The sequence below is a fragment of the Littorina saxatilis genome, linkage group LG13 (assembly GCF_037325665.1).
Source record: "Littorina saxatilis isolate snail1 linkage group LG13, US_GU_Lsax_2.0, whole genome shotgun sequence".
In the NCBI taxonomy this organism is placed as follows: domain Eukaryota; kingdom Metazoa; phylum Mollusca; class Gastropoda; order Littorinimorpha; family Littorinidae; genus Littorina; species Littorina saxatilis.
Window position 1 is genome coordinate 4,968,803 of NC_090257.1, and position 27,781 is coordinate 4,996,583.

At 43.8% G+C, this 27,781-nt stretch overlaps 1 protein-coding gene and 1 long non-coding RNA gene across 3 annotated transcripts in view; one reads left to right on the forward strand and one right to left on the reverse strand.

Moving 5' to 3' along the window:
• Positions 1-343: 343 nt before the first annotated feature.
• The window catches only part of LOC138945929 (retinoblastoma-associated protein-like), a 71,114-nt gene continuing 43,676 nt past the window's right edge, over positions 344-27,781 (reverse strand). Inside the window, exons 20-28 of one of the 2 annotated variants that reach the window (XM_070317449.1) lie at positions 21,481-21,545; positions 13,979-14,056; positions 12,944-13,048; positions 12,152-12,274; positions 11,137-11,198; positions 9,740-9,863; positions 8,029-8,168; positions 7,596-7,664; positions 344-4,537 (exon numbers count right to left, since the gene is read on the reverse strand). In XM_070317449.1, the coding sequence (XP_070173550.1) occupies positions 7,643-7,664; positions 8,029-8,168; positions 9,740-9,863; positions 11,137-11,198; positions 12,152-12,274; positions 12,944-13,048; positions 13,979-14,056; positions 21,481-21,545 (719 nt within the window). In that variant the 3' untranslated portion in view covers positions 344-4,537; positions 7,596-7,642. Of the gene's footprint in view, positions 4,538-7,595; positions 7,665-8,028; positions 8,169-9,733; positions 9,864-11,136; positions 11,199-12,151; positions 12,275-12,943; positions 13,049-13,978; positions 14,057-21,480; positions 21,546-27,781 lie in introns of both variants that reach the window. The other variant, XM_070317448.1, reaches the window with a different exon arrangement.
• On the forward strand, positions 23,380-26,488 carry LOC138945962 (uncharacterized). The gene is made up of 2 exons (XR_011449144.1): positions 23,380-23,601; positions 24,776-26,488. It is a non-coding gene; the product is annotated as an uncharacterized lncRNA (long non-coding RNA).

The window sequence follows — 27,781 nt, forward strand, 5'->3', positions numbered from 1 at the left end:
ATAAGGTCTAGGGTTAACTGTGGCTGATGGGGTCTAGGGTTAACTCAAACTGGGGCTGATGGGGTCTAGGGTTAACTGTGGCTGATGGAGTCTAGGGTTAACTGTGGCTGATGGGGTCTGCATACAACAGACCTGTTTACCCCCTCAAATGAAAATCAGGAATGCAACTGGTACTTTTCCGTAATTTGAGGCATCTTTGAGTAATTTTTTTATCAACCATAAACCAGCTTGAAAACGATGAAACGACACGTTAATTCGCGCGCTACCATGCAAAACAAGTAGCCTCCGTACAAAATTGTTAACCATGTTTAACAGTACACACACAGAAGCTCGATCACACACACCACAAACACACAACACAAGACACCTGATATATATGCAAGTTAACAAAGACAAGTTTACTTTATCTAAAAAAACAAAACAAAAAAAAACAGTATTCAGGGGCGGAGCAAGAGAGTTAGAGGGGGGGGGGGTACAACCTGGGGTCCAGGGGTTGGGGGGTCTGGCTGAAGAATTTTTATCTATTTTATTAACAATTTGTGGCTTATCCTTGATTTTAAACATGATAAACTGGTGTCAGCAGCCACTCATTATTTCTTATAAAGTTAGTATTAAATAATGGCAATTTATCTTCATTGATATCTGCTCCCGACAACAACAAAAATTTCACAGACAGAAAATGGTTTTTTTTCTCCACAGACTGAATTTGTGTGTTTTTTGTTGCTTTTTTGACAGCAAGGGGGGGGGGGGGGGGTCCGGAACCCCTGTAACATACCCCCCCCCCCCCCCTACTCCGCCCTTGGACTATTTACAGTCAAGATGCATGTGAACAAAACCACCTTACATTCTGTCACATCAGACATCCTGCATTAAAACTAGTCATAATAACTCTCTCCAGAAGCTACTTTTAATTTTAGAGGACCGATTCGTTTATTTCATTTAAAAATGTTGTTGTAAGTTTTTCGATTCAAAGAACTGTGATCTTTGCTATATTGGAGAAATATTAATGGAGATCAGTTTTAGACTCAGAAAGACTTGAATTTCGGCAACAGCGCAAGTCACTGATGAGCGCGACCATAGACCTACATCAGTATGTCTCTGGCGCGACTGACCGTAGTGAGAGATCGGTTCGCAGGTCTGGGAGATTCTGTGGAAGTAGAGACCTAGGTCAAATAAACTCGATGCGAAGCAGGCTCATGTTTTGCCAAACATAATTTCGTGTTTTTGTTTGTTTCCATCATTTGTGTACACTTGACTTAATAGTTTTGCCGATATTTCTGTACAACTTTCGCTTTTTTGGTTGGCATTTCGTCCCCACAGAGATCCTATATTACCCTTCGGACCAATGTCAATCTCAAAACCGCGGAATCCAACAAATACCTTGCTGAGCAAATGCGCAGAAAAGGCTGTTTCGGTCAGCCTTGAAATCACAGTCCTGGTGACTACCACAATTTCGACTTCGAATTTTCACGCACGGAAAAGGTTCTCTCGACCGCAATTTCCGGAATTTTCGGTAGATTTCCGTAATACCGGAATTTAGACCCCAAATCCGTAATGATTCCGGACAATCCGGGAGGGTAAACAGGTCTGATACACCATACCAAAATCCTGTGCTTTGCATTTGGTAAATAAACTGTTTGACTTGACTTGACTTGACTTGGGGTTAACTGTGGCTGATGGGGTCTAGGGTTAACTGTGGCTGATGGGGTCTATGTCGACAAAAAGAGTGGGTTAGCGACATCGGTAGAATTTGATGTTTTTCGATTTTTTTTAATATTTCTTAGAAATTTCGAGTATGGTTTGCAAGTTTAACTGAAAAACTCCACCCTGTGGGATTCCCTGTATACCCCCCTACAGGAACTCCACCGACAGGGAATCCCACTCTTTTGGTCGACATGGACCCCATCAGCTTAACTGTGGTACAAGATTTGACAACCACCAGCCTGGCTCTATAGCAGAAGACACCAAACAAGCAAAATTGGTTGACATTTTACAAAACCGGATAGACTCTGATGTGTTTGTTTTAATTATCATGTAAAAGGATCTTCAAACCAAACAAACAAACAAAACAAAAATGTCTTGACAGTCTATAAATCTAAAGACTCGTATAAAAAATACGAATATATGCAGTGACACCAAGTTCATGATTATGTCAAAAAAACTATGAGCATACAGTTCCAAACGAAGTGAACTTCATTGTAGAGAAATAAATGTTTTACAAGCTGCCAACATCTTTTTCTTTTATTAGTTCCAGAACACTTTGACAAAAATTCAATCGCAATTCTCAAAATCGTTCAATCCCTGAGCAGCATACTCAACCATACAGCAGAGGTTTTCTAAGAGCACCTTTTTGTGAATTAATGTACACAATTCTTCTTTATACTGCCCCTCACTTCCCACTTAAAAAAACACAAAAATAAAGTTGAACCTGCCCAGACATCCACTTCTCCATAACGACCACCTACCCATTACGACCACCACAAAAGATTCCCAACAAGGTGTTTTTTATTCTACATAATTTGGGTTGAGGGGTACTACTTGTCTCCGAAAACCCCTGAAAACCTCATCTAGACTAACTAAATCTATCTTCCAAGTGAAGTATTGGACATGCCTGTGAAAAGTAAGCCTGATTCATGCTACATGCACCCTTATACTTGTGTCGAGAGCTGGATTATCAACAAAATCGATGCAACAATTTCAATGCAAGGGAGGTAACTCTTGTTACTCAAAAGCACAAGTATTGATCACGTCATGTGATTAGTGCTTCCGCTCCTTCGTAAATCCTCCCACAAACACGAAAATAAAGCCATGAACTGTGAAAGTTGCAAATATAAGTCATGATTGCAAACTATTATGTAACAAAACATGATCTAAGGACAAATTGTTTTATTTCTGATGAGGTTTTCGGGGGTTTTCGGAGTTTCGGCGGTTTTCGGAGACAAGTCGTACTGCATAATTCACGTTTCCATAACCACCACCTAGCTACAGCGACCGGTTTTGGTCAGTTTCATAAGTGGTATTTATGGACAGGTTCAACTGTACAGTTTCCAGCACAACCAGACACATTATATTCTGTCACATTAAAATGCAAAGTCTCTCCTAGATCCTACTCGATACACACATTTTGATAAATATAATCACCATATCATTCATATCTTAGTCAAAGTTTTGTTTTATTGAACAAAACACTGAACAGTATTTTGAATAATTCCATTATTATTTCAAATGCAGATTGGGGAAAAGGAGAGTGGTGATCCAGATTTCAGAAAGTCACACACACACACACAATATTTCATAAGGGTAACATGACCGGGGAAAAAGTCGGATCAATAGGTTGTGTTTTTGTTGTTGTTTAGTTCTCTCTTTTGCATAAAGTCAATCACATGAAGTTTAATTTTTTTGATAATTTCCTTTAGCATGGATAGCTCACGCTTCATTTCCCTTGGAGTATTTCCCTTGACACACTTGATATGGTGTGTCAAATGTCCCATGAGGTAAACCAACAAACATAAACTTCAGTGTTGAAAAAGTGTTGAGTTGCAGAAAACAATAGGGTCGGTCGGGTTACACTAAATCCAACATTTATTTTGTGTTTTGTTGTATGACGCCCCCACATCATAAGATTCTGTCTCATTCTCTCTCAAAACACAAAATAACGAAGTCTTCTCAACTGATCTGCGTCTTATCATCGGACTTCACTTCAGTAATAACAACACTTACCATCCCGAAGAAGGCAGTAACGTACCAAAATATTGATTATAAATATAAACGTACCTAACCTGGTTACTGGTGCGTTTTATTCTATATTTTAATAACAACACTTTCTAGAATCATCCCAGAATCAACCAACAAACAGAACATGTTTACTCCAATCAAATCATCCGGCCAAAAATGGTAATCTGGCATCTCATCAACAGTTGACAATCAATATATTTTTCTGTCTATTCGTCACTCAATTCACAAGAAAAGTCACATCATTTCACAGATCTGCTCCAAATAGTGCTGTCATTGTCGTTGTCTGAATAATTCATTTACCACACTAACAGATCAGCTTAACAATATTCTGTCGGGCGGGGATGTAGCTCAGTCGGTAGCGCGCTGGATTTGTATCCAGTTGGCCGCTGTCAGCGTGAGTTCGTTCCCACGTTCGGCGAGAGATTTATTTCTCAGAGTCAACTTTGTGTGCAGACTCTCCTCAGTGTCCGAACACCCCCGTGTGTACATGCAAGCACAAGACCAAGTGCGCACGAAAAAGATCCTGTAATCCATGTCAGAGTTCGGTGGGTTATAGAAACACGAAAATACCCAGCATGCTTCCTCCGAAAACGGCGCATGGCTGCCTGAATGGCGTGGTAAAAAACGGTCATACACGTAAAATTCCACTCGTGCAAAAAACATGAGTGTACGTGGGAGTTTCAGCCCACGAACGCAGAAGAAGAAGAAGAAGAAGAAGAAGACAATATTCTGTCGCCGAGTTTCTCAGCATTGTCTTGTCTGATACTTTCACTGGCGTCAGTCCTTCGCAGCTTTACTCAATCTGTGGGGAAAAAGAAACAGTCAAGGTTTGAAAGATACAGCCAAAATAATAAAAAAAAATAAAATGAAATAAATAAATCAAATTCAAATAAAAACAACAAGGGTACTTTACAGAAATTATTTTATGACAAAATAACATTAGGCCAAAAAAAAAAATAGTCTGTTTACGGTAACCCGACCGACCCTATTTTTTTTCGCGCGACCCTACACTTTTTTGGGGCATTTGGGGGGAAAAAAATAAAAAATAACGTAAAAATTTGGTTTTTTGGAGAGAAAAAAAAGGAAAAAAATCCCGACCTACCGACCCTATTTTTTTGGCCTATGTTACTGTAAACAGACCTATTTTTTTTTGGCCTTACTAGAATCTCCAGTTTTTGACTTTGGTACAGCACAGTCATTTAGGCTCTAATTTCTGTTCTTCATTTTCCTTCATAAACAACAATTCGAAAAAATGACCACAACTGACAGGCTATTTGTCCCCTTTGAAAATATTAATAAGAATGCTGACCTCCCATCTGAGCTTGGGTCTCTTATTTTAAGTACTTAGGCCAAAAAAAAAATAGGTCTGTTTACGGTAACATAGGCCCAAAAAATAGGGTCGGTAGGTCGGGAATTTTTTTTTTTTTTTTCAAAAAACCCCATATTTTTACGTTATTTTGCTCTTTTTTTCCCCCCCCAAATGCCAAAAAAAAGTCTAGGGTCGCGCGAAAAAAATAGGGTCGGTCGGGTTACCGTAAACAGACTATTTTTGGGGGGGGCCTTAGCTCAAATACTCAAAGGCACAGTTCTGCCCGTTACATGTTAGGCTTACCATCTCAGATTTGGCCAAGTTTTTAGTTTTACATGGAATAAGAGACATGGTGTTATTTACCAGTGCGCCCTGCGTCAATGGCGCATTAGTTCTGAAAATGTCCCATCACAATTCCCTTTAGTGCGTCAAAGGGCGCATTGAGATAACGTACCATTGCGCCACCAAATGTACACTTTACATCGGACTACACACACACACACTGACACACACACACACACACACACTGACACACAGATAACATGATATAGGGGCTAATTCTCAGATGGCACCATATTGCACCATTTTGCATCTTTGGACAAAACGCGTACAGGCCTCTTAGGCGCTTCTTGCCTTCGACTATGTCCCATCGGAATTTGGTTGAGGGGGACAAATGTCCCATTGCCCTTTTCTCCCAGGCTAAACCCTGTACATGGAATCAGACCAGCCTGTCCATGGAATCAGACCAGCCTGTACATGGAATCAGACCAGCCTGTACATGGAATCAGACCACCCTGTACATGGAATCAGACCACCCTGTCCATGGAATCAGACCAGCCTGTCCATGGAATCAGACCAGCCTGTCCTTGGAATCAGACCACCCTGTACATGGAATCAGACCAGCCTGTCCATGGAATCAGACCAGCCTGTACATGGAATCAGACCAGCCTGTCCATGGAATCAGACCAGCCTCCACTTGGACACATACCCACTATCAGACCAGCCTCCACTTGGACACATACCCACTATCAGACCAGCCTGTCCATGGAATCAGACCAGCCTGTCCATGGAATCAGACCAGCCTCCACTTGGACACATACCCACTATCAGACCACCCTGTCCATGGAATCAGACCAGCCTCCACTTGGACACATACCCACTATCAGACCAGCCTGTCCATGCCTCCACTTGGACACATACCCACTATCAGACCAGCCTGTCCATGGAATCAGACCAGCCTGTCCATGGAATCAGACCAGCCTCCACTTGGACACATACCCACTATCAGACCAGCCTGTCCATGGAATCAGACTAGCCTGTCCATGGAATCAGACCAGCCTCCACTTGGACACATACCCACTATCAGACCAGCCTGTCCATGGAATCAGACCAGCCTGTCCATGGAATCAGACCAGCCTCCACTTGGACACATACCCACTATCAGACCAGCCTGTCCATGGAATCAGACCAGCCTGTCCATGGAATCAGACCAGCCTCCACTTGGACACATACCCACTATCAGCAGTCTGGATGCTCTCTGTGCAAAATGACAATTTTTGTTTATGAATTCATTTGAGAAAAATCCACTAGTGTCTGTTAAAAAATGAATTCATCAAGAAATGTCCACTCTGCACAGAGATGCAGATCTCTGATTTATGGGTTTTTAGAGATATTTGCAGATGAAAGCAAATAAAATGACAAGTTTTTTTTAAAATGAAAAAAGGTTAGGTCTGTAATGACTTAGACAGACGACTCATCCGCTTTGACCATCCAGGCTGTTAACTCGTTCGAGTCGTGAAATATCGCCGGCACTTTTCTACTACTACGTTTTGTTTTTTCCTTGTTGGGAGCGACGAGGATTGCAGGGACGCAACTGGCAACTAAAAGTACGTTCATTTTTGAAGGAGCTGCTTCCCTTTAACTACTATTAGCGTTGATTTGTCGCCTTCGGCACTGATTTTTCCGTGCGGACTGCGACGTAGTCAATTCGCCGAAACAGCATGGCGTCGCTCAAAACTTTCGTTTTACCCCCTTTTGGATAGCATATTGGATTAAGTGTCACAGTTGGATCTACAGCCTCAATTATAAGGTTAGGGTTTTCATAAAGATCACATGTAATTCTTTCTGATACATTTTGTTTTATGTTGTTATGTTGTGTGGTTGTGTGTCTGTGATTTTTTTTTACAAAATGCCAAAAACAGTGCGATTTGAGGGAACGAAACGAACAATACGGGCGCGACTCAAATGAGTTAATTTTAAGTATGCGTGCAAGTGGAGGACAACCCCTGTCAAAGCTGTCCAGACCTGAGATGGCGAGTCAAATTGTTGTAACGAGAAGGGATGTACATGTGGAGATTTGTGTCCGTAGGGTTAATTTTTTTATGTAGGTTGTACATTTAATTGTTCTATTCTGTATATATGTTCTTTTGTAAAGGGTCTAGAGCCATAGGTTAGGCACTTAAAATTGTCCAGTTATTATCATTATCATGTGCCTTTAACCATACACAGTAGTTTCATGAACTGCCACTTTTTTTAATTTGTCACTTCTCACCCATTAGATCCTGATGAAGGGGGGACAACCTGCCTGACAACAGTAATCTATGTTGAGTTCAATCCTGACCTGTTGAATGAAAAAAGCCACAAATGTTTGTCAGAGATTGTAAACTACAGTCGAGTTTTGCAGGGACAGTCATGAAATGTCCTGTCAGCAGGCACTCATAACACAGATATTGTTACACACATGCACCAGCACACACACAAGCATACACACAAACACACACACACACATATTGAACACAGAAATAAATCTACATAAACAAGACATGTTTCAATAAAGAGTCAAAAGGCATTTTGATTTAACAAAATCTAGAGGCATTAAAATACAGACTACAAAAATGCATCTTCTCTCATGCTGACACAGACCCTTTTGCACACACACATGCACACATTCTCACACACACAGTTCCAGAAACTTCAACACTCACTGGTTGTCGTCAGCAGGTGGCTGGTCGAAGTGGATGAGTCGTCTAACTTTTTCTTTGGGCACACCCTGACCGGCCTGCTCTGCTCGTCTCCGCACTGCTGCCGACACCGTGGCGTTGATGTGACGCAGCTTCTCTGAAGACTGAACACGCAACAGAAATTAGCAATCAACACCTGCAACGGCAATTAGCAATTAACAAATAAGCAATTAACACATGTCTGATCAGAGGCAATTCAAAGACTTAAGATAGATCTGTGCAGCTTCTCAGCAGATTGAACACGCAACAGCAATCAGCAATTAACACCTGCCTGATCAGAGGCAACACTTCTTTCAAACAAATTTCTTTAAATAACAAGAAGGGCAAAGCCCATACGACTCACATGCTTGACCTTGACCTTTACATGACCTTGACCTTCAGGGTCAAGGTCAAATAACTAAACCTAGCATGGAACACAAAGCTGTTAATTCAAGACATAGGAAGTACAATGGTGCTTATTGGCTCTTTCTACCATGAGATATGGTCACTTTTAGTGGTTCACTACCTTATTTTGGTCACATTTCATAAGGGTCAAAGTGACCTTGACCTTGATCATATGTGACCAAATGTGTCTCATGATGAAAGCATAACATGTGCCCCACATAATTTTTAAGTTTGAAACAGTTATCTTCCATAGTTCAGGGTCAAGGTCACTTCAAAATATGTATACAATCCAACTTTGAAGAGCTCCTGTGACCTTGACCTTGAAGCAAGGTAAACCAAACTGGTATCAAAAGATGGGGTTTACTTTGCCCTATATATCATATATAGGTGAGGTATTCAATCTCAAAAACTTCAGAGAAAATGGGAAAAATGGGAAAAATAGCTGTTTTTTAGACAACATTTATGGCCCCTGCGACCTTGACCTTGAAGCAAGGTCAAGATGCTATGTATGTTTTTTGGGGCCTTGTCATCATACACCATCTTGCCAAATTTGATACTGATAGACTGAATAGTGTCCAAGAAATATCCAACGTTAAAGTTTTCCGGACGGACGGACGGACAGACGGACGGACGGACGGACGTCCGGACGTCCGGACGGACGGACGGACGGACGACTCGGGTGAGTACATAGACTCACTTTTGCTTCGCATGTGAGTCAAAAAACTGTGGGAAAAATTAGGCTTGGAGACATTTCGCAGATGAAAGCAAATAGAATACAAAGTTTTAAAAAATTAAAAAACACCAGGTCTGAAATAAGAAAAACCCTATGAAGACAATATCTGTGTTTTAAACAAAAAATCACCTTGCTGGAATTTACATTTGTTTTGTTAAATCATGGAATAAATCAAGCTTTACAGCAATAATCTAGTTGTCTCACTCTCACTTCTAAACCAATGTCAATTTCCAGAGACAAGATTTCCAAGTAGCTCAGATAAAAAATAAAATTAAAATAAAAACATCTCATGGAATAAATTAAGCTTTACAGCAATAAACTAGAGGTCTCACTCTTACCCCTGTTCAATCTCCAAAGACAAGTTTTCCAAGTTGCTCACATTTAAAAACAAAAACCATGCACGGAATAAATCCAGGTTTACAGCAATAAACCACAGGTCTCACTCTTACCCCTGTTTAATCTCCAAAGACAAGTTTTCAAAGTTGCTCACATTTAAAAAAACAAAAACATGCACGGAATAAATCAAGGTGTACAGCAATATATAGGTCTCACCCTTACCCCAGGGCGGTCCCCGAAGCAGTAGAGTTGTCTGGATGCAGGGGTGAGCTGGCTCGGGGAGTGTGGCGCTTTGAATGGAGATTCTTTCAGCGGTGACACCAGGAAGTTCTTTCTGCCGATCACGCTGTAACAAGAGTGAACAGACCGTGTGAAAGTTTTGCGCACATTGTGTATGTTCCCCGACAGGGACTGGTTTATTCACACCAAAAGCATGCATGAATCTTGCTCAATCTTTATTCCCAGGACTTCTCAACCAATGTAAAAGTAAACCACATTTGGAAAAGCATGCATGAATGACACATGTGCCCACACACACAGCCTGAACCTACACACACACACAGCCTGAACCTACACACACACACAGCCTGAACCTACACACACACACAGCCTGAACCTACACACACACACAGCCTGAACCTACACACACACACAGCCTGAACCTACACACACACACAGCCTGAACCTACACACACACACAGCCTGAACCTACACACACACACAGCCTGAACCTACACACACACACAGCCTGAACCTACACACACACACAGCCTGAACCTACACACACACACAGCCTGAACCTACACACACACACAGCCTGAACCTACACACACACACAGCCTGAACCTACACACACACACAGCCTGAACCTACACACACACACAGCCTGAACCTACACACACACACAGCCTGAACCTACACACACACACAGCCTGAACCTACACACACACACAGCCTGAACCTACACACACACACAGCCTGAACCTACACACACACAGCCTGAACCTACACACACACACAGCCTGAACCTACACACACACACAGCCTGAACCTACACACACACACAGCCTGAACCTACACACACACAGCCTGAACCTACACACACACACAGCCTGAACCTACACACACACACAGCCTGAACCTACACACACACACAGCCTGAACCTACACACACACACAGCCTGAACCTACACACACACACAGCCTGAACCTACACACACACACAGCCTGAACCTACACACACACACAGCCTGAACCTACACACACACACAGCCTGAACCTACACACACACACAGCCTGAACCTACACACACACACAGCCTGAACCTACACACACACACAGCCTGAACCTACACACACACACAGCCTGAACCTACACACACACACACAGCCTGAACTTACACACACACACACCTTGTAGCAACTCTAACAAAAGAATGCATTCATATTCATACACATACAAACAAATACCACACAATAAATGTATCACTGTACACATGCTCTCTCTTCAATATCTTGTCATGTTTGCATTGTAATGGATACGCATACACACAGGCATATACACATATGCACACAGACACAATCATACACGCGCATGCACACACCAAATGTCCGTCTTACCTGTAGGCAGGTGAGGCTGGCCGAGGTGAAACAGGGTGGGGTACAGGTGAGAGGGTGGGGGCCTGTGCAAACACAATAAAACAAATTACAAACCAAATCCTGATCAAACACCATTGTGAAGTTTATTATTTGTATTTTAAGACCTAACAAATTTGAGGGAATTAAGTCTTAAAAAAAAAAGTATCATTCACATTGATTCCACTGCAAGCTACTTTAGACGAATTCCGAAAATAACTTTTGCTGCGGAAAAAAAAAGAGCAAACAAACCCGTGTGACAAAATAGGCCAATCACTATTGAGTTGCGTGTCTTACACAGGGTTCCTGCAGGGCAGAGCTGATACAATTCAATGAGTTTTCAAGGACATTTCCAGGACCAAATAAATGCTTTTCAAGGACATGATTTTCCCCAAATTAATGCAAAGCACCAAGCTTACCTTCAGTTTTTCAAGTCTGCAAACTATTAGTCATTCCGTAGTTGTTTCCCTTGCCAACTTCCGGGAAGGGAAGCAACTACAGGTGACTAGTAATATTTAGTTCGTCTGCTTTCGTTTTCACTCGATCTTTTATTCTCCCAAAATGTGTGTACTGTATTTGACGAAAAAAAAGGGAGTTGCATTTTTTTTTTTAAATAAGACAAGCTGCTGACGAAATGTATAGGCAACAATTTGGAAAAATCAAGTACTTTTCAATGACTATTTAACAAAACTCTATTTTCAAGCACTTTTCAAGGCCTGGAAAAGGTTTTCCAATTTTCAAGGAGTTTTCCAGGGTTCAAGGACTCTGTACGAACCCTGCTTACATGTGCTCGCGACAACGTGTAGCAACATGGCACTCGCTAGTGATTGGCTTATTTTGTCACGCGGATTTTTTGCCCTCTTTTTTCCGCAGCAAAAGTTATTTCCGAACATTGTCTATTCTTGGAAAAGTGGGAGCCTTCTTACAAAAACAATATAAATCTTAGCAACATCGCTGTGTCTAAACAGAGAAGTTAAGCTGTGTACACAGTTGCACTTACTACTTGTCTGTTGCTGCTGGAAAACTGCAGGATGACGCTTTTCATGCTGACCATGAAGATCTGGTTATAGAAGTTGATGATGGAATCGTACCTGCTCTCCGTCATGTACACGCTCCGGAACACCTGCAAAATAAGGCAACACTTTCTAAAAAGTTGTATGCATTCATTGCAATCATGTCTTTTATTCAAACGTCTACGCTGAGGAATTTTAATTCATTTTTAGTTTAACCTTTTAACTACCATACCGCCCGATACCGCCCGTCTTCCGCCATTGCCGCTATTCCCATACCGCCCCTCGCCGGTGTAGCGTCTGTTTCGGTTGTTTGCGGTTGTTGTGCGCGAGCAGTAGTAATAAGACGGTTGCAAATGCATTCTGGGATTGTCTCACTTCCGCCAAGTTGTGTTTGCAAGTGCTTTCGACTTCAGTGCGAGATTCAATCGATCTTTTTTCACGGGATTTTTTTGTGCGTGTCTCCGACATGGATTCCGAGGACAGCGATCCAGAGTTCACTGCTCTGCTGGATAATCTCATCGAAAATCGACATGAATTGGAAGATTCTGGCTCCGACATCAGCGTTAGTTCAGTGAACACCGCTGATTTGACTGACTTCGATTTTATATCAATCTGACTACTAGAAGCTGAGTAATAATAATTTAAACAAACATACTCGTTTTTGACTGTCTTTGCTCAAAATAACTTGGGAGCTGAGGGATTCTACAGTAAAAAAAAAATTGGTAGTTAAAAGGTTAATGACGGAAAAGGAAGACGAGAGAGAGCGAGAGTGTCCTTACCTCTGGCTGGGCTGTGGGCAGGTTTCTGTACTCCTGGACGATGGTCTTGAAACGGATGTCCTTCTCCACAACTTTACACACGCCGTACACAGAACACATCAGAATCTGAAACAATTTGCTCTCTCTGAACAATCTGCTCTCTCTGTGTGAACAATTCACATACTCTGTAGAGTAACAAACACAATATGTGCATTCTGAAAACTGGCAGGGATATCATTTGGTATCAGCAGTCAGGAACACCCCGAAACCAATTTAAAATTGCCAACAAATTTCTCGTTCTTTCAGCAGAATTGCCAACCTTTTTTGCCTGTGGGGGAAAAGTAATGCAAAGGAATGCCTAAAACTTTCGAACATTTCCAAAATGTTCATGACCATTTCCTCAAGTTTGGAGGAGAAAATAATCCAAGCAACATCCCTGCACAGGGTATACTAAAACATCTGTACATTCAAACTATTTCCACGTTCAACACTGACTTGACTGGCCCAATCCATACACTGGAAAATATGCAAGCATTTTAGGATCTGCCACTACTTACCCACTCTCCAAAGAGCAATCACACTGTAACAATTCTTCTCAAATCGTACAAATAACAAATTAAAGCCATATGTACTCGATGACTATACACGCTAATTGCTTTACCAACAGCTGGAGACATGCTAAATTAAGTTCCCTGCAAAATATTGTGGTCTAGGACCCCTTCAATGTTGAGATATGTTAATTTTCATTTTGATCTGGATCGTCCTATTTATAGATTTGGCAACACATGCGCTGTTGACGCAAGGGAGAGAACTCCGTGTCGTTGTTGACATCCTCACTTTTTCAGAGGCTAGAACAAGCTGAAATGCACGTATATGGTCCGCGCAGACGACATATCGTCATTATATGGTCTTATGGTGCGTTTGACATCGATTGTGGGCAAACTATACTTTGTAAACACGGGAGTAAGTTAGTAAGCCTTTAAAAAAGTCTGGGAAATATATATCAAATGGAAGGTGGAGGAGGGAGGACCGTCAAAGAGACCCAAAAACACAAACCTGGTCTAAGTGCCTGTTTTTGAGGATGTCAGGCTTGTACGTCACACAGTTCTCAAAACAGGTCCAGATCTTCTTCAACTGTAAAAAGAACAAGAAATTCCTCCGAGGTAGGAAAAACACCCCCGTTGGTCAAAGGGAAATAACCATTCTCACTGCCACCAACTGAGAAGGTTATTTCCCTTTGACCATTAATATGTCCCTCTATAAGTCCTTGTAGAATCTTAATCCACCAATAACTCCCTAACCGTGTGTTTGACTGGTCCCAATTTTTGTAAGGACCGTCTCAGGAATGTATAGAACCTGTTCACCAAGTTTGGAGACGATCGGTCCGTTCATTCTTGAGATCTATATGCGAACACAAACACACAAACAAACACATCGACCGAATCCTATACACACCCCTATACCGGGGGTGTAAAAACATAGTACATATTAAAGGTATACTGTCTAAATAAAAACAAATTAAAAAAAAGTAGGTTATTGGAACGTTTAATTTAAGACAAAACAAAAAGTTACATTTACAGTAACCCGACCCAGTGGTGTTTTGAGTAGACAGACAGACCAACACTTATGATTCAGATAATGAACTTAGTTAGCAGTTTCTCTGTTTTTGGTATACTGTGAAGTTACACTCTTTTGGAAACATCTGGCAACATCTGACCTTAGAAACTCCAAGAGACACTTATAATTTAGTGTACTGTAACTGAGACAAATGTAAAACTGACATCAAAGACCAGGATTATCTCAGAATTATAGGGTTTTAACGTTTACTTATTCAATTTCAAATGTGGTGTTGTGGTAATCATCTTAGCAAATTGTCCATGGTCACGTTCGTATCGGGCGAGTACATTTTAATGGTTAATTTGTCCTTGCAATGATTTAGATTTCAGGAAATCACATCTGGAATCTAGCGTGTGCAAGTAAGTTCAAACTCCTGTCAAAGATGAAAATATAGGACAAAGCCCAAAACAAACCGACGGTACATGGAGAATACGCAGTTGAAAATGACTACCATAACACCACATTACAAACTGAATAAGGAAACGTTAAAACACTAATTCTAAGGTAATCCTGGTCCATGATGTTAGTTTTCCAAACCCAAAATCAAACTGTGTACCTCTTGGGACAAACTACAGAATTTTGCAAGGCAAAGTATATGCTAACCATAAACAAAAACAATGTTGTGGAACATTGCATCCAAAGACAACATCATCATTAAAACCGAACCAGTCCTTCTCTCCCGAAATTGGCATATAGCTGCCTAAATCGAAAATTTTTAAGTAAATTTTCATTTCATTAATATACTTACCCGAATCACATAAAGAGCATTGACGCAGTCTGAATAGCTAAGGTCTGAAAAGGCTACCCGTCTTAAAGTTTAAAAGGGAAGCAACCCAACCACAAAAAAGGGTAAACACAGCTATGGCAACGACCATATACCCGGGGAGTTACCTCCCCTGCCGGGTATGTGACGTCACTTCCATTGCTGCACCACGTGGTATACTCATTCGACATTAAAGAAAACTAAAATATCATAAGCGGGGTTGGCGGGAGGGAATACACTATGTGATTCGGGTAAGTATATTAATGAAATGAAAATTTACTTAAAAATTTTCGATTAAATTACATATTCTTACTCCGAATCACATAAAGAGCAGATAGCATCAACAAGGCGGTGGGAATGAAAAACCAAACTCACCTCAAACCCTTGAAATGAACTGGCCACCTGCGATCAAGGCAGGTAGCGTTCTTGAACCATCTTGCCGAACAGCGGAGACATCTCTGAGGTAAAAGTTCAAAAAGACATCCTCAGAACGCCAGTAGGCTGTGCGTAGAACCTCGTCCAGCTTTCGTGACCGTAGGACGGCCAAAGATGACGCCCAAGCTCTGGTTTCATGAGCTCTAGCAGAGTTCAGAGGGAAAGCAGGCAGTGCCCCCCCCCTTTTCCGCAAGGTTCCACTCATATGCTTGTTTTATCAGAGCGGACACCCACCGAGCCATTGTCGTCTTTGCAATATCCTTATTTCTCACAGTATTAATGGAGATAAATAAGAGTTTTTGAGATTTCGACCTAAGCGGTTGAGACCGGGCAAGGTAGATGTCAAGGGCTCGCACAGGACAATTAAGGGCGTCCGGATCTCCGGGAGCCAGTATGCTAGTCAGAGGTTTGACGCGAACCAGAGGCGAGGCCTGGTCAGGGGTCTGGTTCTTAGCCAGAAAATGTGGCCGGAAACGCAAGGAAATAGAACCATCAGGTTCTTTAGAGATATCCTCCGGGTTTCCGGAGAGCGCATGGATCTCACTTCCTCTGCGCGCAGAAGCTACTAGTAGCAGGAAAAGAGTTTTGCGCGTCAGGTTAGCGAAACTCGCCGTGACCAGAGGTTCAAATCCTGCAGAACGTAAGAACTCGAGTACCAGGAAAAGATCCCATTTTGGCATGGGGGTACGAGTAGAAATCTCTTTAAGGGCAGCGCCCTTAATCACCCGTGAAATGACTCCACTGACGTCAATAGAGCGGCCCATCTGACGTAAGGTTACCGTAATGGCAGATCTCCTAACTCTCAAGGAGGAAGCAGAGGCTCCTTGAGACGCAAGAGAAGAAAGATGGTTTGCCACGTGCATAGACCGAGGGGCTAGCGCGTTCAAACCCTGGGCCTGACACCAGGCAACCCAGGCCTTCCAGTGGGAAGCATAGACTGACGACGTAGAAGCCCTATGAGAGCGTTCCACTAAGTCGAGAGTCTGCTCAGACGCACCGGAACGCCTCAGAGAGGACCGGACAACCTCCACACGTGAAGATTCAGAGACGAGGGATCCTCGTGTGGTATGCCGGTGTGAGGCTGCACCAGTTCCCCTTTTGTGAGAAAGAGAGGAACTGGTGGACCGTGGGCGAGCCTTAGAAGGTCCGGGAACCAAACCTGAGACGGCCACAGAGGAGCGACCAACAGGAGATCCGGACCCTCCATTTCCGCCTTCCGAAGTACTCGACTGAGTAGCTGGAAGGGAGGAAAGGCGTAGGCCTGAAGCCCTGTCCAGGGAAAGGCCAATGCATCTGTCTGCCAAGCCTCGGGATCCGGGAATGGCGAGACGAAGATTGACAGCCTCTTCGAGAAACGGGTGGCAAAGAGATCCACCAGAGGCTTTGGGACGAGGGCCCAAAGGCGAAGCAGTGCCCCTTGAGTGATCGTCCACTCTGATTGAAGCACTTTGTCGGAGCGACTGAGCGCGTCCGCCAAAGTGTTCAAGCTCCCCGGAAGGTACCTGGCTGTGAGAGTGATCTGATGGTGCCAGCACCAGACCAGAATCTCGCAGGTCCTTCTCGAAAGAGAAGGGGACCGCGACCCCCCCTGCTTGTTCAGATAAGCTGCCACAGTCGTGTTGTCTGTGAACAGACGAACATGATGGGCGTGAAGGGAGGGCCGAAACTCCTCCAGAGCAAGGGCCACAGCCTCGAGCTCCAGCAGGTTGATGTGCCAGTGGCTCTGCTCTGCCGACCACAGGCCCGACGCAGTCTGTCGGTCTGTGTGCGCTCCCCACCCCGACAGAGACGCATCTGTGAAGAGGTCCGTGTCTGGGGGAGGCAAGGCGATCGGCACACCTCTGCAGACCCAGTCCGAGTCCAACCACGGAAGGGTCGCTGACTGGAACCATCCCTGGAGAGGGACGAGGACGTTCCAGTCCACATGAGCAGAGTCCACATACGGCTTCAGAGCAAGCTGAAGAGGCCGCTTGTGAACTCTGCCCAGAGGCACCAAGAGAGCCATGGATTCCATCTGTCCCAAGATGGAGGCCAGCGTCCGGAGGGAAGCCCGCAGGAGAGGCAAAGTGGACCTGATAAGCGCTTGGAGCTTGTCCACCCGCCGCTGAGAGGGTTGGACAGTCCAAGGGACCGTGCTGAAAGACATTCCCAAATAAGTGAACGTCTGCGACGGAATCAGCTCCGACTTTGTTGTGTTGATCGAAAAGCCCAACAAGTGGGCTTGTCGAAGAACAGACTGGGTATGACCCGAGCAACCTGTCCGGCTTTGGTTCATGATGAGCCAATCGTCCAGATATGCCCTGAGCCGGATACCCTGCGACCTCACCAGTGCGCATAGCTGTCTCACGACCATGGTAAAGACCCAAGGTGCGAGAGACAGCCCGAAGGGAAGAGCGCGGAACTGGAAGATCTGATCGCCCCACCGGAAACGGAGCCATTTCCGGTCGGACGGATGCATGAGAATGTGAAAGTATGCATCTGTCAGATCGATGGAGGTCGCCCAGTCTCCTGGACGGAGGGAGTCCCTGACCGAAGCCGGCGTCTCCATCTTGAACCGTATCGTTCTCAAGAAAGTGTTGAGCTGCGATAGGTCCAAGACGGGACGCCACCCTCCTGACGACTTGGGAACGGCAAAAAGCCGCCCGTAGAAGCCCGGAGAGCTGTGGTCTAGGACTTTCTCCACCGCGCCCTTCTGCACCAGGGTGACAATTTCCGCCTGAAGGACGGACCTTGCCTCCTGCGAGGAGGGGGGCTTGCATGCCGGCGGACGCCGGGAAAGCGGCGCCTTTTTGTCCAGCCAAAGTAGACGAAAACCCGATCCCACAACGCCCACTATCCACTGGCTGTGTATGGTGGCCGACCAGTGTGATAGAGCCCGGGAGGGGCCCCCCGCCATCACCAGAGTGGAGGGCGGGGGAGGGCGGGGGGGGGTGAAACCGGGAACACTTCATTGGGGGTGGGGCTTGCTGCTAGAGCCACCCCGCCCCCTGCCGGACGCTGATCTTTTTCTCGAACCCCTCCAGGGTTGAGAAGAAGACTTTGTCTGCTTCGTGCCGGCAGGCTTAGACGAGCCGGAAGCCTGAGGAGGCTTGGGCTTAGAAGTCTTAGCCTGCTTGAAAGCCTGAAGGGAGAAGTCCGAAAACTGCTGATCCCTGTTGGACTGGATCTCTGATCTTCGCGCATCGAAAATCAGAGGACCGAACAGAGACCCCTCCACGACCGGCGAAGCTCTGAGTGTGTCAAGCGTCGTTTGCTCAGAAAACTGAGAGTGAGCGAGGAATAAATCCCGACGACACGAAACAGAGTGCACGTACTGAAGGGCAGACAGACGCATCTGTTCCTCATTGACCCTGGCCAGGGCCGAGAGGAGCGTGGACACGTCATCAGCGTCCTGCTCACGACTGAGCAAGAAAGGATCAAGCGTCTCAGTAAGAGCGCGAGAGAGAGATCTGATCAGAGTCTCCGAGATGGAGGACAACTCCAGGAGTTGCCGACTGATCTCTTCAGAAGCCAGAAGAGTGTGATCAGGCAAGACCACACCCGAGGAAGGCTTGATTGGCTTGGCCAACAGAGGATGCAAGTCCGGCGTAACAGACAGAGTTGTACGCGGAAGAGCAAAAGAAGCCAGTAAGTTGCGAGAAAACTTCGGCAGCACGAACTTCTTAAGACCAGAGGGGGTAAAAGAAGAAGCGTGAGCCATAGAAGCTAGGTAAGACTGAGCCTCTTCCGGAACTGGACCGTGCGGAACCAGTAACGGAACAGGCGTGCAGGGGAGACCACTTCCGGCAGGAGATGGACGAGCCAAAACCTGAGACAGCTGATATGCCACCGAAGGAGATTCGGCAAAGCGGAAGCTCTCGTCGCTCTCCTTCGCATACCGGAAGTCAGCCATAGCTGACAGAGCCGCTGAGGTTGAAGAACCCTTAGCAGAAGCACCTTCCGGAAAATACCGGGAAGTAACCTCCGCGGCAGCTTCCAAAGCACGCTTGAGCTGAGCCGGAAATCCCGAGCGAGGTTGCTCACTGGCTACAGACTGAGTGTCAGAATAGCCATGATCAACTTGACCAAAGTCAACTGAACCGGAAGCAAGCTGGCGGTCAGGGTAAGCCGAAACCGGAAACCCCACAGACCGCAAACCGTCATGTCCCGTAACCATACCAGCAGGCAGAGAAGGGAGCGCTGACGACAAGCTTGAAGCCGCCGGAACCGGAAGAGGTGTCGACCCAACACCAAAGTGAAGGGAAGAATGCCCCAAACGTCCGTAGTCAGGAAGCTGACTCTCAACCAAGGACATCCGAGAAGGAGTACCCGGAAGAGAGAAAGCAGATCCGGTCTGAGCCGGAAACACGGCCGGCGAAGCCACACCTTGATGTGGAAACGCTGGTCGTGATGACTGAGGCCGGAAGCCCTGCTGCCCGGAGGCCAGTCCACAGTCAACTCCAACACCTGCCGCTGAATGGGAGTGTGAAGGAGGACCTTCGCTTCCGGAAAAACCCGGGAGCGCGACTTCCGAAGGAAACCGCCCTTGCTCAGAAACGAACTCACGCTCAATGGGTACTGAACGAGACTGAGCAGGAAAGCGGGAGTGACCCGCGCCAGGTGAGCTCCGTCCCAGCAGGGACAGTCCAGTGGCTTCACTAGAGCCGAAGGACAAGCTCGACGTACCTTGAGAGCTTCCCGCGGAAGCAGAAGCCGAAGGAGTAGTCGAAGTTCCGGTAGCACAGGAAGCCGTCACCACAAAACCGGAAAAGGAAGCCAAAGAGCGTGCATCGCTCACTGCAGGCGGATGTACGGTGCTTTCCGGTGGAGTAGCACGCTTAAGTTCGTCGCGAACTAAACTGCGAATCTCTGGAACCAAAGAGCTCAACAACGAAGACACAAGTGAAGCTTGCCCGTCTGAAGAAACGGAGGACGAGCAAGCCGCCGACGTAACGCAAGTAGAAGTAGTACCGCTCGCGCTAGCGTGTCCGGGAGGAGAAATGGTAACAGACATGACAGTGTTTTTCTCTTTGTCCGAAAGGACAACTAACACAGGTTTAGAACCTTGAGAGGATGATTTAGGTTTAATTTTGCCCTTAACATCGCCCTTGCCACGTCTACTCGCGTTCTCTGCCATGCCGGCCAAAATGCAAATGGCGGCCAACACAACAACAACAACAGTTACTGACAAAAATTTCACAAGTCCGAAAAGGACGAAAATTATCAATAACCAGCCAAAAGTTCTTACGATAGGTAAGGTAAAATGGAAAGAGCTCACCAACTACCAGGTAGAGGGAAAGCAGACGGGTAGGTGGTCGGTGGGTGTTATGAAAACTCCAACAACGCACAGAGCCTATGGAAACACGACCTCTCGTCAGAACTGAAAGATGTCGAATGAGTATACCACGTGGTGCAGCAATGGAAGTGACGTCACATACCCGGCAGGGGAGGTAACTCCCCGGGTATATGGTCGTTGCCATAGCTGTGTTTACCCTTTTTTGTGGTTGGGTTGCTTCCCTTTTAAACTTTAAGACGGGTAGCCTTTTCAGACCTTAGCTATTCAGACTGCGTCAATGCTCTTTATGTGATTCGGAGTAAGAATATGTAATTTAATAGCAGGGTAAAAACGGTCATACATGTAAAAAAAACCACTCATGCAAACAAATTGAGTGTTTGTGGGAGTTTCAGCCCATGAACAGAAGAGGAAGAAAAAGAAGAAGAGGAAGAAGAACCAGTCATTCAGAGCACAGTCTAAGATACTCACAAGGTCGCTGTTGATCTGCAAATGTGTACACAGTTTCTGAAGTCGATGGTAGGCCAGTCTGTAAACTGTGGGACAAATGCAAGCTCATGATTACTCTCTAAGTCATTTAATAGAATCAATCTATCTTAAAGGCACACTTCTTCTGGGGTAAGCGGTCATATTCACCACCAAAGATCAGCTCAGACGCGCGTTTCTTTCAGGGGAGATTTGCTTGCGGCTAGCTGCTCGAGGAGTTAGGAGGCAAGAGTTTATATGAAACGTTTCGATGGCTAGCTACGCAAGAATTAAACACCATTGGTTAATACCGAAAAGATTGTCTGCAATGGCCGGACCGCCATGGACAGCCAATCAGATTGGCAGCTGCGCAGCCGCCATTTTTTCTCGCACAGCGAGCAACCCCAATGCAAGCTAGCCTTTGCTTGCCAAATCCTAGCGTTCCTCGCAGCGACAATTGCCCAAGAAATGGTACTTCCTCGCCCTACTCGCCAATTCTCGCCTTAAAGAAATGGTGGACTGGATTGTACATGGAATAAGAAGATCCTTGACTTTGACACATACCAACAAGAGGCGAAGCCTTCAAGGCTCACGTAAGAAATCGACAAACAGTAACACAAACTCAATCACTCTGTCACACATACACACACACACACACACACACACACACACACACAGTGTGAAACCGTGCAAGAAAGGGAGACCCTGGATCTGCCAATTAGTCTCGGCCCGCTCACAATAACAATGACCGAGACTTTCAGTAATTCCTTTGCGTGACGTCCAACCCTCTTACGTCATAATGTGACGTCTTCAAATAGTTTCTATCACACACGTCAAACACTTTTGACCGAGACGTAATCTTCTTATGCGAGCTTTATCCATAGACTCGGAAATGTTAAAGTTTCTATCACACACACACGCACGCACGCACGCACGCACGCACAGACAGACAAAGTTTATCATCGCATAGGCTACACTTACGTGAGCCAAAAATCAACACATTGGCTACTTCCTGTGCAAACAGGTGTTTTTTTTCTTCAGAATTAATGTCGTAGGTAACGCCTAAAAAAACAATAGGTGTGGTTACGGTAACCCGACCTACCCTATTTTTTGGGGCCGACCCTATAACTTTTTATTACATTTGTCAAACACACAAATAACCAAGTAAACGAGTGCAGAAAATGCAATGAAAGCGAAAGCGCCCGAGTCGCACACTTATTTCCCTGTCAAGTAGGTTTAATTTGCACACATTAGAAAAAAAGTAAAAAAATAAAAGTGATTGCCTACCTTCCTACCCTATTTTTTTTGGCTATGTTACCGTAACCACACCTATTTTTTTTTGTGTGCCTAACAGCCATGTCAACCTGCTACATCAATTCAGAACAAAAATCTCATTCCACGAAATCCAGATTCTAAGGCAGCCAACGTACTTTTATCAAAGTTGTTCCGAAAAAACGTATGAATTAAGGGCAGACCGGGTAGGCAAAATGAGTTATTTTTGGTCTCATACACCTTTTTGGGGTTGTTGCATTTTTCACACCTTTGAACATCCTGGAATGCATTCAATAATCTGCTTTAGTCATTTTAGACATGTATTCATGTAAATAAAACCATTTTCAAACCGATGTTTTGTTGTTTTTGTCTGTGTTTTATCAAAAAAATCGAAAAAATGGTCAACTTTGGATACTCCGTGCTGGTAAATGTGCGCACATGACATGACCCTTCGCTGTTCAAACTGTGTGGAAATTTCCGTTCTTCAAGATGACGTCATCACCGTTGGGGAATTTCCGTTGACATAGGCACAAAGAGAGAGAATCCGTTCCAACCGAAACCCCGGAATTAATATATGCAAATATATGTAGGTCAAAGGCATTTGGCGCAAGCGCAGTTGACAACTTATCGGTGTCAACAAATCCATGACGTTTTCACCGATTCAGCAGCATTTTTCAAAGTTTTGAGCTGCGGAGAACAACCCTAACATTGGAAATGTTCGGCATAGTGGCAAGAAATATCAGAGAAAGATGAACCAGCAGCAGCGAACAGTAGAAGGAAGTAAACAACACTCCGAAATGAACCAACATGATCGTATTTAAGCAGACGACATTCTAAGATTCTTGACTCGACGAGGTGGGTTTTGCTTCTTTCTATTTTCGATCTTGTTTGTTTGACAACGTGATTTATTGCACATCGTTATGTTGTTGTTGTTGTAAGAATGTGTTAGGGTTTGCAGGTAAATGATAAACAGTTTGTGTCTGAAGTATTTTGCGGGTTTCTTGATCCAATTTACTGACCATGCCGCCCCCCCCTCCCTCGATCATCTCTGTGATATCGTCTTCACAACCCCTATTTTATTGTTCTTCGCTGGCCAGTCCTTGAGAGCTTACTATGGTGTAACATGTCATCAGTATTCTTTGTCTGGGGTCAAACTGAGAAGCAGCATCTGAGCGATGTACGACTGACACAGTTTCTGTTTCTGGTCATTGACCGTAGGAAAATATAAGTACCCTACTAGAGAGTGTTCTCTAATTCTAAAGGATTGGTTTACACCAGCATGGCTGACCAACCTATCATTGACAGCAATATTGTTGTCAAATCTTTTCCATTAACTAAGGAATAAAAAAAAATAGATCCAATTTACTTCACCAAAGAAAAAAAAAGAGTTAAACTAAAGGACTGGGGATGCAACTCATGAATCAAAAGCATAAAGATCACCTGCAAACAGTGCTAGGTTTAGGAAATCTGAAAATGTATACACACACACAGAACACACACACACACACACACACACACACACACACACAAAACAGACAACAGACAAGAAACAAGCAAATACATAGCAAGTGTGATGAAATAAATTAATTTTAAAAGAAAAATATGAAAAGAAAGAAAGAAAGAAAGAAAATAATTCAGCTAGTTTCAGTATTAGTTCCTGTGTGTATGTGATTGTGTGGTTACTCAAATCCCATGGTAAACTTGACATGTACATTTTGTGATAGGGGCCAATTAATGAATGTCTTTTGTGTGTGTGTGTGTGTGTTCGTCAACCGACATATGTGGGTACGAGCCGCTGAGGTGGTTGTAAGAAAACCCGCCTGGTTCAGTGGTTGGGGGCTGATTGGGATTTCTGATTTACCAGCCTAGCCAAAAAGTTGAGGTACACCCCATGTAACATGGTCATTTGCAAAATAAAGTACAAGCACTTGTTGACGTTTATATTGAGTCTTAAAATTTGCAGCTTATTACAAACAAAAACCATGGACAGTTGTATCAAATATTAAATCAGTGTTTGTGTATTTATTAGGTTGGAGCAAGGGGAGAGCCAGTCCTCCTGTGGTGGCAGCGAGGAGAAAGATTGACCTGATGGAAAAGTTTGCTAAACCGGAACTACCCTCTTCCACAGCAGAAACATCAGCTTTGCCATCTTCTGACCAACCATAAGAAGATACAGATACTTTGCCATCTTCTGACCCATCACAAGCAGATATGGATACTGGTACTGTGCAACGTCACTCCGCTGACATGTGTTGGGCTTTTGTCAACATTGATCAGCTCAATCTATTGCTGAAAGGTTTATATCCTGTACTGAATGCTTGTCTGATAGCAGTCTGATTATGAAAGAAGGTGATGCATCAGCCCAAAGATTTGCACAGGCCCTGCATCTGGAGTGCATATGAGTGTCCATTCAAGTCTGCAGTTGTTTACTCTTCTCCCGGTGTTTGCAACGCTTCGGGTGGTAAAGTTGCATTTTAAATAATCCGCGTATGACCAAGTTGGTACATGGAAAGGGACATTCAGCTTTACAGAAATTTGCTGCAGTGTTAGGATTGAGCACAGAAATACTGTAATTAAAATGTTGCAACTTTTGAATGGCTTGATAGTTTTGTTCCATTTGTGTATATATAATTATGTAATGTTGTTGATGTTGAAGCATCATTTCTATGCAATGGAATAAGAAATCAGTGCATCCGTTGGGTTTTTATGAGTCTGACAGTTTGGTTCTGATCAATATTTTCATATCAGCACAAACACAGATAATTGACTTTTTTAATGTTTTCATATAATTTTTTTTAAATCAAAAAAATCTGATAATTTGATTATCAAATCATTTCCCCTTCATAGTTAAAGTGTTATTCTGGTTAAAAAAAAAACCACCCCATTAATTCAAGCTCTACTGTGGTACTAGTTTACCGGGGTACTAGTGAGACTCTTTTACATGCTGTTTTCTCTACATGTAATTTGAGACAAAATGTGGTAATTAAAATGTTGTAACTTTTGAATGGCAAGATGGATTTGTTCCAATTTTGTATATGTTGTTTATGATTTGTGAAGCACCATTTCTGTGCATGGAATAAGAATACAGTGGATTCCTTGTGTTTTTATGAGTCCGACAGTTTCGTTTTAATTCATATCTGCACTAACATAGATGAGTTTTCAAATGATTTTTTAAAAAAAGTCTGGATAATTTGATCGTCAAATCATTTCCCCATCATAGTAAAGTGGTTATTCTTATAAAAACATATCAATTCAGGCTGCACTGTGCTACTAATTTGAGGTACTGGTTGGAATCTTTCAAATGCTGTTTTCTCTGAATGTAATTTTCAGACAAACATCTGTAATTAAAATGTTGCAACTTTTGAATGGCTTGATGGATTTGTTTCATTTTTGTTTATGTTGTTTATGATTTGTAAAGCGTCAGTTTTGTGTATGGAATAAGAGTTAAGTGCATTGGTTGGGTTTTTATGAGTCTGACAGTTTGGTTCTGATTCATGTTTTCATATCGGTACAAACAAAGATGGCTGTTTTCATATGATGTATATAAAAAAAATCCTGATAATTTGATTGTCAAATCCTTTTCCCTACATAGTAAAGTGGTCATTCTGATAAAAACATATGAATTCAGGGTGCACTGTGCTACTGGTTTTTTTATGTACTGGTTCAAATCTTTAAAATGCTGTTTTCTCTGAATGTAATTTTCAGACAAAACGCTACAATTAAAATGTTGCAACTTTTGAAAGGCTTGATGGATTTGTTCAGTTTTTGTATATGTTGTTTATGAGTTGTACAGCATCAGTTCTGTGTATGGAATAAGAGTTCAGTGCATTGGTTGGGTTTTTATGAGTCTGACAGTTAGGATTTCATGTATTTTTCTTATCAAAACTGAACCGGTAACTGAAAATGCTAAATTAAAATAATATATTGCTTAGAAATGCTTTTCGATACACAGAATTATTAAACACACACATATTGCTGCAAAGAAGAAAAATTGGATCAAAACATGCACTGGTTCACAAACTGCAACATTTTAAAAAAAGCACATTTTATAACGTTTTTCTCACATTTTGGTGAATAAAACCCCCAAAAATTGCTTTTCACTCAAAATTTAAAATGGTTTCCCTTAATTAAGTTATTCTGCTTGCAAAAATCAAACAAGCAGCAAGCTGTTTCCAAAAAAAAAAAAAAAAGTGCTTGCCTACCCTGTCCCCCCTTAAAAACAGGTTTTCCAATAACAAAAAGAACACAGCCGATAGATCTCAGATCACTTCTTGAAATAGAACTTAGACGGGCGTTGTGGCGGGGTGGTAAGATGTCGGCCTCTTAATCGGAAGGTCGAGGGTTCGAATCCCGGCCGCGGCCGCCTGGTGGGTTAAGTGTGGATATTTTTCCGATCTCCCAGGTCAACTTATGTGCAGACCTGCTAGTGGCTTATCCCCCTTCGTGTGTACACGCAAGCACAAGACCAAGTGCGCATGTAAAAGATCCTGTAATCCATGTCAGAGTTCGGTGAGTTATAGAAACACGAAAATACCCAGCATGCTTTCTCCGAAAGCGGCGTATGGCTGCCTAAATGGCGGGGTAAAAACGGTCATACACGTAAAATTCCACTCGTGCAAAAAAACACGAGTGTACGTGGGAGTTTCAGCCCACGAACGCAGAAGAAGAAGAAGAAGAAATAGAACTTCAACTCTGCTATACAGGGGAACCCCCTTTCAAGACCCCGAGGTTTTAATGGGAGGTTCCACTGTACTGCATCTTCGCACACGCAGAACCAACTATCAGCACACTGTGGGTCAGAACCAACCATCAGCACACTGTGGGTCAGGACCAACTATCAGCACACTGTGGGTCAGAACCAACTATCAGCACACTGTGGGTCAGAACCAACTATCAGCACACTGTGGGTCAGAACCAACCATCAGCACACTGTGGGTCAGAACCAACCATCAGCACACTGTGGGTCAGAACCAACCATCAGCACACTGTGGGTCAGAACCAACTATCAGCACACTGTGGGTCAGAACCAACTATC